The sequence below is a fragment of the Nyctereutes procyonoides genome, unplaced genomic scaffold (assembly GCF_905146905.1).
Source record: "Nyctereutes procyonoides isolate TBG_1078 unplaced genomic scaffold, NYPRO_anot_genome, whole genome shotgun sequence".
Lineage (NCBI taxonomy): Eukaryota > Metazoa > Chordata > Mammalia > Carnivora > Canidae > Nyctereutes > Nyctereutes procyonoides.
Window position 1 is genome coordinate 71358021 of NW_026575146.1, and position 11928 is coordinate 71369948.

The window sequence follows — 11928 nt, forward strand, 5'->3', positions numbered from 1 at the left end:
TAAGACTGATTAGAGGCCCCAGCTAGACTCCCAGATGCTAGAGCAGCTCCAGGGCCTCACACTATTCTACTCCTGTACCATCGATCTTCCTGGCACTTTTCAGCACAAGACATCATATTTGTTTCTTTTGATGAATTTCGTTTCTCCTTGTACAATGTCATCTTTGAAAAGAATTCTGTTCTCTGGGCTATTTTAGCAAGTAATCAATTCCAAGGGAGAAGACGTCATGGGAACCTCTGATTTGTAAACAAGTCAGACAGAAGTTGTGAGTAAACTGGGGACCTCCTATTTGGGATTGATATCTAAAATGGGGGGCAAAAAACAAATACCCTTTTCATCAATCAATAAATGTGATTACTCTTTTCAAAAAAATAAAAAATAAAGTGGGGAGCAGAATTATGTGATGGAGCCCTTAACCTGAGGGATCTGACACTACCTCCACGTAGATAAGGTCAGAATTGAGCTAAATCGTAGGACAACTAGCTGGTGTCACAAAGAACTGCTTGGTGTGAGGAAAACTGCTAACGTGTGGTGTCAAAAGTACTGTGCATGTGGCAGTGGTGTCAGATTAAAGAAGATACAAAAGGTTTTCTTACACAGCCAGGATGTAAGACATATAGAACAGCAGGTACTGTGGACTGGATGTTCATGCTCCACCCCCAACCAATTCACATGCTGAAATCCTAACTCCCAATCGAAAATGGAGGTGAATGTTAAGAAGGGAAACTGACATTATCCAAAGGGGCAGGAAAGTGCAGCAGTCAAAAGACAGTGCTCCAATCAATTCTCTTTGGAGAGAGATGTGGAAGATGTGGAAGGTAGACCTCCATAGGGAGAGAAGCAGAAGGAACAAGTGATGACACAGCATTAGGCAAAGGGTGGTAATACTTGAGAATTCTAAGAAATCTAGAGAGAAAGTTAATGGAGGCCTGTATGAAACAAACAGGGATTGAACCCAAAAAGAGATAAATGTTCTAAGCACCTCAAAGAGAAAGAGCCCCTCTAGGGGAGATTCCCAGAGCTCTGTTCACATGTCCTCAGCCATCCTCGAAGCTGTGACACCTCTGACTTACTAAATACAACTTCTTTGCCACCTTCCTTGTTGGTTCCCTCTTACCTGGATGGATTTGACTGCGGATTTCATCTTCTGTCGCCCATGGCTCTCCTTGTTCCAATCTGAAGAGTGCATCTGGCTTGCTGGCCACATACCCTGATCGTGGGAAATGACAGAAGAGGTAGGCTCTGTGAACTGAGCTGTGGTCTTCCAACACAGAACACTGCTGTATTTTAGGAGCCATGCAATTTGCAGATCAGTAAAGTTAAAGGTCTTCTCTTAAGAAGGGTATACCATACCCTCAAATTTGGGGCCAGAGAGGGAACTGAGAATATATACTTCAGAGCAGCACAGACACACCCAAACTCTCAGAAGCTGAGAGAGGAAAGGCCACTGATGGGGACCCTTTGAGAGACACAAGGGAGATGTCCTCACCCACTGACACCAAGTTGCTATAGTTCTCTAACATCACATCCCGGTACAGGTTCTTCTGGGCAGGGGCCAGGAGCTGCCATTCCTCCCAGGTGAAGTCCACAGCCACATCCTCCAGTGTCAGCAATTCCTATAACAACATAGTCCTGTTTAATATGAGTGCTTCTCTGTTATTGAAATGAAAGGAATATGAAGGAAGTTGCTCTGTTCATGTTCACCACATAGCCTGCATCTATACACTTAGGTGTTCAGATTTTTTTTTTTTTTAAGATTTATCCATTTATTTTAGAGAGAGAAAGAGCATGCAAGCAGGGAAGGAAGTGCAGAGGGAGACAGAGAATCTCAAGCAGACTCCCTGCTAAGCTCAGTACCCAACACAGGGCTCCATCCCACGACCCTGAAATCATGACTTGAGCTGAAATCAAGAGTCAGCTGCTTAACCCACTGGGCCATGCAGGTGCCCCAAATGTTTTGGGTTTTTTTGTAAACTACACTGTTATAGGGGTGCCTGAGTGGCTCAGTCAATTAAGTGTCTGCCTTCAGCTCAGGTCTTGGGACTGAGCCCATGTCGGGTTCCCTGCTTAGCAGGGAGTGTGCTTCTCCCTCTCCTTCTGCCTCCACCCCTTGCTCATGATCTGTCCCTGTCTCTCAAATAAATAAAATCTTTAAAAAAATGTTTTTAAATAAACTACATTGGTATAGAAGAAAAATACAAAAAATACATCCATGTTCGAACTTATATATATAACAAAATATTTTTTAATCATTCAGTCAAGCATCATTCAACAAATAAGTTGTGGTAATAAGTAGCCATTAAATTCTGCTAAACTAAAAACATTTACAATATATGTATTTGAAACATCTGCTCTGTGTATACATGATGAAGAGTCTTACTTTTGCTATAGAACTTTATAATCATTGGAATTTTTTTACCTTTAAAATATATCCAGGCACTTTCATAGAAGTAAATTTTAAAAGGTAATAAAAGAGGAGGCAGTAGGAATTGGCTTTGAACAAGAGCGAGCATGTACTATCGTACATAAGGGGAAGCTTGAAGGCAAGCCCTTTGGATCCCAACAACTGTGCCAGACAACAGTACCTTCAACTCCCTACTGCCATATCTGAACACAAACATCAATTTAGCCACCTGTTCATATAAGAGCTTTGAAAGTCAAGAAACCCTTCCATTTTCTTAGGTCACCTGGATTTTATTTCTAGAATAACCCTGACAGCCCCTTGTTATGATCTAGATAACCTTATTATGATCTAGAATAACCCTGACAGTCACCTTGTTATGATCCCAGGAAGAACTGTGCCCACTGAATTCTCCTGGTATATTCTCAAAGAGGTCTTTAAGAAACCTTCTTTTGCATTTAGGAGAAAGCTGAAGTTAAGGGCACTACCATCTCACGTCTAAGAGGCACCATTAAACAAAAGTCCTGACGTCTAAGTGCCATAAAATATATAGTGACATCCTTGCAGAACCAGGCTGCTTTCTCCTCCATTACTGCATAATCCCGTGATCATTGTGATTCTATGGTTATGATGGCCGTTAGAGTTATCAGACATAAACTGACAGCTAGCATAGCCCATAGGATGCTCCAGTCACACATGATGTTCTAAAATTAGTCATTTAGTGGGGATCCTACGAACAATATATTCCTGATCCTATCTGCCTAAATATTGAAGTTAGAATCTAAATCCATTTCTACACAAGGTCAACTTTACCAATTTATACTTTTCCATTTAATTCAATTGAGTTTTCAATTCCTCCAGAAAACAATCACAGAATGAAAAAAAGAATAAAACAAAGTCACCTGGTCCTTCATTTTCTTCTGTTATTGGACAATAGCCAATATGGGGACTTGTGCCTTTAGTTTCTTCTTGAATTCCCCTAAATTCCTGAAATCTTCGTTTCTGGTCAATGGTGCCCCCACAAATGACCATATACAGGTCCTGAGACCTCTTCCTTGCTTTACTTGTTGGATCTTGCTCCTAGAGTAGGACCTGTGGGCTGAAAAGTAAATTAGCTTTGAGTGCACATTTTCTCTGGACCCAGATGTCATCACTGCTACTGCCCAACCTGATTTCAAGGCCACCTGTCCTGTGGGCAACCAGCTGCGGAGCTTATCTGAGAACTGAATCTCATTACCCCCAGCACACTGGGGATACGTGAGGTCCTGAGTCAGCACACTGACTTGACCACACTGTTCTCCAGATATAGCTCTTCCGCTCCGCCTCCCTGAGTTAATAGCCTCCTTACACGGCATATAGCATAATTGCAAAGTATTGTGCAGGACAATTCTTTTACCCTTTGAAGTAAACATGTTTTTCTGTTTCTATTTCCCAAAGTTAATCATTCCTATAGCTAACAAGTAGATTCATGATGATTGTTATTTGCTAGCTTTCTTAATAAAAGCTGGAGGAGACAAAGCCTTGGGGTCCAAGTCCAGGTGTTCTCAGTCCTCCTGTCCCCCAGATTAAAATTCAGTGAGATTCTGAGTCTTTCTTCATATCGTCACCTCCAAATATCCTGGCTCTCTGGTATTGTCCTTTTATTTGGAACCCTGGAGGCTACTGTACTCTGGAGCAATGGAACACCAGATTGTGAGTATGTGAGCACTTTCTTCCATGAAGTAGAAGTGGAGTCCCTGAAAGGAAGCCAGCAAAGGAGAATCAGCAGAGCATAGTGCCCCACGGTTGAGGGGCTTCTCAAACAGGTCAGTTTTGGAAAGAGAATTTGTAAAAGGCGAGGATTTGGATATCTATTCCTTTAAGACCAAATGTGGGATCCCTGGGTGGCACAGCGGTTTGGCGCCTGACTTTGACCCAGGGCGCGATTCTGAAGACCCGGGATCGAATCCCATGTCAGGCTCCCGGTGCATGGAGCCTGCTTCTCCCTCTGCCTGTGTCTCTGCCTCTCTCTCTCTCTCTCTCTCTCTCTCTCTCTCTCTCTCTGTGACTATCATAAATAAATAAAAATTAAAAAAAAAAACCAAATGTGCTAATGTATGAAAGTTTTTGTACATACCTCAGTTTGAAGACAAAGGTGCTCAGCAAAGTATCATCTAACAAACCATTTTCACTAAGTCATGTGAAAGAAACAAAGGCAAACTGATAGAAAAAAATTAAAGCATATACAACAAGATTATTCTTTCCTGCTATATACTCATTGAGTGAAAGTATAAAAACAGGGATCCCTGGGTGGCTCAGCGGTTTAGCGCCTGCCTTCGGCCCAGGGCATGATCCTGGAGTCCCAGGATCGAGTCCCACATTGGGCTCTCTGTATGGAGCCCGCTTCTCCCTCTGCCTGTGTCTCTGCCTCTCTCTCTCTCTCTCTCTCTCTCATGAATAAATAAATAAAATCTTAAAAAAAAGAAAGTATAAAAACATGCGTTATATAGAACAAGTTCAAGAAAGCCATTATGTCTGGGGAGGGAAGGGAGGTGAATTAGAGGCTATCACTTAAGTTGCATATGCAGTTCATTTCTTCAAAAAAGTACCCATGACTAAAAAACAAAACAAAATCAATCATGCACATTATGGGAGGAACTCCCACTGGATGAAAATGGCAGAGTGGGAAGTTCCAAGGGTTCATACCTCCACAGAAACACCAAAGCAAGTAAGAACTGTCAGAATAAAGAACAAAACAAACCCTTTATCATAACTCTGAAAAATAGTCACAGGTTTAAGTAGCAGAGTGATGGTTCAATCAAGAAAGAGGTAACTTGGGCACCTGGGTTGCTCAGTGGTTGAGCATCCTTTGGCTCAGGGTGTGATCCTGGAGTTCTGGGATCAAGCCCCATGCCGGGCTCCCTGCATGGAGCCTGCTTCTCCCTCTACCTGTGTCTCTGCCTCTCTGTGTCTCTCATGAATAAATAAATAAAATCTTTAAAAAAAAATGGTAGGAAAGTTCTGTACCATTTTTATTTGCCCTTGTTCCACCCTCTCCCCAGCCTGGTAGTAGTGCTAGAGATAGGATCCAGGATTCCCAGTGGGGAACTCTGGTTCCTGGTCCTGGAATGAGTAGAGCAGACTTTATTTAAATGCAAAGAATCGTGTTTATCTGTTCCAATCGGTCTGAGGCCTACCTGAAGGACTAACGCAACATGCTCATCACTCTAATTTGGACCTCGCACAGGATAGAAAAGCAATGGGTGTTTCTCAAAAATAATGTAAGGTGGGGGATGCCTGGGTAGCTCAACGGTTGAGTGTCTGCCTTCAGCTCGGGACATGATCCCCAGGCCAGCGACTGAGTCCAGGATCGGGCTCCCTGCCAGGATCCTGCATCTCCCTCTGCCTCTCTCTCTGTGTCTCTCATGAGTAAATAAAAAATTTAAAAATCTTGGGGATCCCTGGGTGGCTCAGCGGTTTAGCACCTGCCTTCAGCCAGGGCATGATCCTGGAGACCTGGGATCGAGACCTGGGATCGAGTTCCGGAATCGAGTCCCGGGATTGACTCTCACGTCGGGCTCCCTGTGTGGAGCCTGCTTCTCCCTCTGCCTGTGTCTCTGCCTGCCTCTCTCTCTCTCTGTGTGTGTGTGTCTCATGAATAAATTTAAAAAATCTTTAAAAAAAAAAACAAAACAAAACAATGCAAGGTGGGGCGACTGGGTGGTTCAGGCGATTAAGTGACCAACTCTTGATTTTGGCTCAGGCCATGATCTCAGGGTTGTGGGATTTGTGCGCCAAATTGGGCTCTGCACTCAGCAAGCAATCTGCTTGAAATTCTCTCCCTCTCTCTCTGCTCCTCCCTCCACTAGTGTGTACTCTATAAATAAATAAATACATAAAATCTTAAAAACAACAACAATGTAGACAAACAACCTATAGATGCCTGGGACAAAAGATTATGGTTGAAGGGCACCTGGGTGGCTCAGTGACTGAGCATCTGCCTTTGACTCAGGTCATGATCCCAGGGTCCTGGGATCGAGTCTTGCATCAGGCTCCTGGGAGCCTGCTTCTCCCTCTGCCTATGTTTCTGCTTCTCTGTTTCTCATGAATAAATAAATAAAAACTAAAAAAAAAAAAAAAAAGATTATAGTTGAGGCACAGTTGAAAGGCTGGGAGAAAAAGCTGAGGAGAGAGTTTCTTCGGGAACTTAAGTCATTCAAAAGCAGTAGGGCATACTGGGGAATTAATAAAGCCAAGTACATGCACAGGGCAGGACACCTGCTTGGAAGAGACCTGAGAAGACCCCAACTTTTCCCTCTGGCTGAATTCTACACTCAGTGCAAGCAGGTAATGAAGATTAAGGCAGGGTTATAAATGAAATGGCCTGGATAAGCACAGAAGGAACACCCTAGAGCACAGTACACAACCATGAAACATTACACTAAGTAAAAGAAGCCAGACACAAAAGGTCATATATTGTATGACTTCACTTATATGAAATATCCAGAATGGCTAAATCCACAGAAACTGAAAGCAGATTGGTAGTTGTCAGCGTCTTGTCAGGATAGTTGTCTCTACCCCCTTGGGGAGGTGGTAGTGGGGAGTGACTGCTTATTCAATGCAGGGGAATAGTTTAACATTTAGTATTGAATACTTTCAATAGAGATTTAGCTAGAATCCAAGAAATCCACTCCTAGGAATCTTTACAAAGGAAACAATGGCATAAGCATGCAAAGTTGATATACAGGGATTATTTAGGTCTGCTACTAGATAATTAATTGAATGAATAAAAGTACACACAGCCAATGAAGGTAAAGAAATGTTAATAATCTATATTCAGTGAAAATATGTATTCAAGTTATGCATAGTATAAGAACGTGAAAAGATGCTCAACATCATTCTTCAGAGAAATGCAAATCAAAACCACAACTGAGGGCAGCCCGGGTGGCTCAGCGGTTTAGCGCCACCTTCAGCCCAGGGCTTGATCCTAGAGACCCGGGATCCAGTCCCACGTCAGGCTCCCTGCCTGGAGCCTGCTTCTCCCTCTGCCTGTGCCTCTGCCTCTGTCTCTCTCTGTGTCTCCCATGAATAAATAAATAAAATCTTTAATAAACAAAACAAAACCACAACTGAGATACTGCTCACACTCACTAGGATGGATATAGTTTTTTTAAAAAAGGAAATAACAAGTGTTGGGGAGTATGTGGAGGAAATAGAACCCTCAGAACTGCTAATGGAAATGTAAAATGGTGCAGCCACTTTGGAAAATAGTCTGGTAGTACCTCTAACAGTTAAATATATTTTACCATGTGAACCTACAATTTCACATAGGATTTATATCCAGAAGTAAAAGGATATCTACACAAAAGTTTGTACACAGAAAACCCGGTAAGATATCACCTCACATCTCTCAGGATAATAAAATCAAAAACACAAGAAACAAATATTGGCAAGGATGTGGAAAAACAGGAACCCTCACGCACTGTTGGTGGGAATGCAAACTGGTAGATATTATGGAAGATATTATGGAGATTCCTTAAAAAATTAAAAATAGAATGACATTATGATCCAGTAATTGCACTACTGGATATTTACCCAAAGAATATGAAGGAATATGAAAACACTAATTCAAAGGGATATATGCACCCCTGTTTACTGCAGCATTATTTACAATAGCCAAATTATGGAAGCAAACTAAATGTCCATTGATAGATGAACAGAAAGAACATGTAGTGTATATACACATATATAATATTGTATTTAAAATAACTTTATGATATATAACTTTATATAATATATAAAATATACTTAATATTATATGCCATATAATATATGCCATATATATCATATATATAATGGAATATTATTCAACCATAAAAAATAATGTAACCTTCCTGTTTGCAACAATATGGATGGATCCACAGAGTATAATGCTAAGTGAAATAAGCCACCAAAGAAAGACAAATACTATATGATTTCATTCATATGTGGAATTTAAGAAATAAATGAACAAAGTAAAAAAAAAAAAGGAGAGACAAACCAGGGTACCTGGCTCAGTTGGAAGAACTTAGAACTCTTGATCTTGGGGTCATGAGTTAAAGCCCCCAATGTTGGGTGCAGAGATTACTTAAATAAATAAATAAACATTAAAAAATGTAAAAGAGGGGCATCTGGGTGGCTCAGTCCATTAAACACCTGCTTCCAGCTCAGGTCATGATCCCAGGTCCTGAGATCAAGTCCCACATTGGGCTCCCTGCTCATCTGGGAGTCTGCTTTTCTCTCTCTTCCCTGCTTGTGCTATCTCTCTCAAATAAATAAATAAATAAATAAATAAATAAATAAATAAATAAATAAATAAATAAATAAAATCTTTAAAAAAATTTAATGTAAAAGGGTATATTAATGACTGAGAAGTGATATATGGATATGGAATAAAGGAAACAAAATCGGGATCCCTGGGTGGCGCAGTGGTTTGGCGCCTGCCTTTGGCCCAGGGCGCGATCCTGGAGACCCGGGATCGAATCCCACGTCGGGCTCCCGGTGCATGGAGCCTGCTTCTCCCTCTGCCTATGTCTCTGCCTCTCTCTCTCTCTCTCTCTGCGTGTGACTACCATAAATAAATAAAAATTAAAAAAAAAAAAAAGGAAACAAAATCATGATGACAAAGATCTAGGTGGTAGGCATAATAGGTGTTCAAATGTAAAATTATTTTTTTAATTTTTTTAAAGATTTTATTTATTCATGAGAGAGAGGGAGAGAGAGAGGGAGAGAGAGAGAGGCAGAGACATAAGCAGAGGGAGAAGCAGGCTCCATGCAGGGAGCCTGACATGGGACTCAATCCTGGGTCTAGGATCCCACCCTGGCCCGAAGGCGGCGCTAAACCGCTGAGCCACCGGGGCTGCCCTAAAATTCTTTAAACAATAAAAAAATTACAGGGAATGGGAACCTCTTAATATTAATGATTCAGTGAAGGAGCAGATTTTTAATGTAATTTTTCTTTTTTGTGATAGTAAATTGAAAGAAGAGAATAAAATGTTTAAAAACACCATTCACACTAGCAAAAAAATTAAGATCAAGGTGGACAGGAGTGACTGGAAACCACATGCATGGGTAAATGGAGAATAAAAACCTGTTTTCAAAAGTGATTGAGTATTTATATTCTATTTAGGGATACCTGGCTGACTTAGTCGGTGAAGCATGCAACTCTTGTCTCATGGTTGTGAATTTGAGCCCCTTGTTAGGTGTAGAGATTACTCAGACACAAGCCTGTTCAAATTCCATCTAAATGAATGCTGAGGGATGCCTGGGTGGCTCAGCGGTTTGGTGCCTGCCTTCTGCCCAGGGCGTGATCCTGGAGACCTGGGATGGAGTCCCACGTCAGGTTTCCTGCATGCAGCCTGCTTCTCTCTCTGTGCCTGTGTCTCTGCCTCTCTCTCTCTGTATGTCTCATGATTAAATAAATAAAATCTTTGAAAAAAGAGAGAGAGAGAAAATTAAAAAAAATAAATGAATGCTGAGATTGCATGCATAATGGTACAGATTTGCCTCTTGACAATATATAGTTACATAAGTTTAAAAAAAATTTTAAAGAAAAAACGTACGTTTATTATATAGTATTTATAACATGAAATTAAATAGAGTCAAATTATGCCAGTGTTTCAATAGAATATTGGAATTGTGAAGCATAGAAAACCGAAGACTAAAGGGGAAATGAAAAAAAGGTAACAAATGTTACCGTTGGGGAACAGAATTGGAGTAACAGCAATGTTAGTTTACTGTGTTACAATGGCACCCAAAAGAAACATTTCCAGCTGTGTGTACGTATGCGTACTTAAAGTAAACTTGCAGAAAGGGCAAAATCCTCTTTAATTGAAACCACTTTGTGTGAAATCCTCCATCATAACTATGGGGTCAAGAGATGTGCAAAGACAAAGGCAAACCAGGGGCTTGGATTGGAGGGAAAGAAACGTTGGACCCTCAACCCACCCCACCAAGTGTGCTTCAGCTCTCACAAACCTCTCAAGGGGCTGACACACCTGGACCTCTCCCTTGCGCTCATCATCGCCCTACTCTCCCTCCCCGGAATAATCCCGAAACACCAGGGTTCGCTGACCGTGCGCCTCTGCCCCTCATTGAGCCGCAAGAGTAAAACCCGAATCCGAAGTGGACACCGCTTTCACTGACAAAAACCACCCCCCTCCCTAGAGCTCAATCACTGGGCGCTACAGACAGAACCCAAAGCCTGACCGCGGTCTCGGAAACGTTGGTCTCTACATCTCGGTAACCACTGCCCCCACGCTCGAAAGGCATAGCACACACAGAGACCGGCACCGGCTTCCACCTGCTTCCTCTCCCCCACAGACCCCAAGGCTCCACCCACGCGGGCACCCACAGACGCCTCGGTCCTCTCCTCTTATTCCAGATACCGAACCATACACAGACCTGATTTTCTAGTGACCCCACCACGACCTCCTACAAGCCGCACTTCCGCAAATTCTCCGGCTGCGCCCATGGCCAGCCTCCGCGCCCGAGGATGGCGGCCGACGAGGGCCAGAGGCGTTTCTACCGAGAACAGTCATTTGGACTTCCGGCTTTTCCTGGAGTCAATATGTCCGCGCCCATTTGGCCAGCGGGTCTGCCAGGCGGCTGCCCTTCCGTAATCGACCTACGGTAGGCGAAGTGGTCGTTTTGGTCAGAGTAGCCAGGTAAGGCTCGAAACAATGAAAACCTACCGAAAACACTCCCATTTCTCACACCTTAAATCCTGCGCTACAAACTGAACTGATTTTCAAAAGTTTGAACCTACTTACACAAGGCAAACATGGAGTAGGATACGTCTACCTCAGCGGGCTGGCGAGGAAATCCACTTTACACGAAGAAAGATTTGGAAAACACACGAGGTGCAGCCATCTTAGAAGTTAAGTGTCCATACAAAATAAAGTTTTTTAACGGGAAAAAGGGCAAACATAAAAGCCAAAGGGCAAATACCCTAGGAATGCTTCTGACGGATATGGAGGCCAAGAGGAAGATTTTGAGGACAAAAAAGTATCTGGAGAAGCAGTAACGGTATAGGGAGAGTGATAATGCCATCCAAGTGATGGGGGAACACAGGGCTAGCTGAGGACAAGGCATGAGCCCGGGACAGCACATTGACAAGTCCTTGAAACAGGCAAAGGGACATTCCTCTATGGACTCAACTGCCCCGATGTTCATACTTTGCTAAGGACAAAAGGCAATCTTAGCCCGACACCCAGGATCTTGTAAGTCTAAACATATAAAAGGTCCTTTAGAAATTTCCCTTTATCTCTAAACCCCCAAGATACGTGTTGCCAATCATCCTCCAAGGACATGGCCCACCAGTGTACATCTGAAGGGTCTCATGACTCAGGTTTTATTAGACAGTAGTAAGTGACATTTTCCCATGGGACGCCTGGATGGCTTAGCAGTTGAGTGTCTGCCTTAGGCTTGGGGTGTGATCCCAGGATCCGGGATAAGTCCCACATCAGGCTCCTTGCAGGGAGTGTGCTTCTCCCTCTGCCTGTGTCTCT

At 42.7% G+C, this 11928-nt stretch overlaps 1 protein-coding gene across 5 annotated transcripts in view; it reads right to left on the reverse strand.

Moving 5' to 3' along the window:
- The window catches only part of ZNF613 (zinc finger protein 613), a 29993-nt gene extending 19086 nt beyond the window's left edge, over positions 1 to 10907 (reverse strand). For all 5 annotated transcript variants that reach the window (XM_055310366.1, XM_055310365.1, XM_055310364.1 and 2 more), the window contains exons 1-4: positions 10823 to 10907; positions 3304 to 3500; positions 1490 to 1616; positions 1118 to 1210 (exon numbers count right to left, since the gene is read on the reverse strand). In XM_055310366.1, coding sequence (XP_055166341.1) covers positions 1118 to 1210; positions 1490 to 1616; positions 3304 to 3315 — 232 coding nt within the window. In that variant the 5' untranslated portion in view covers positions 3316 to 3500; positions 10823 to 10907. The remainder of the gene's footprint in view (positions 1 to 1117; positions 1211 to 1489; positions 1617 to 3303; positions 3501 to 10822) is intronic.
- Between the last annotated feature and the right edge of the window lie 1021 nt (positions 10908 to 11928).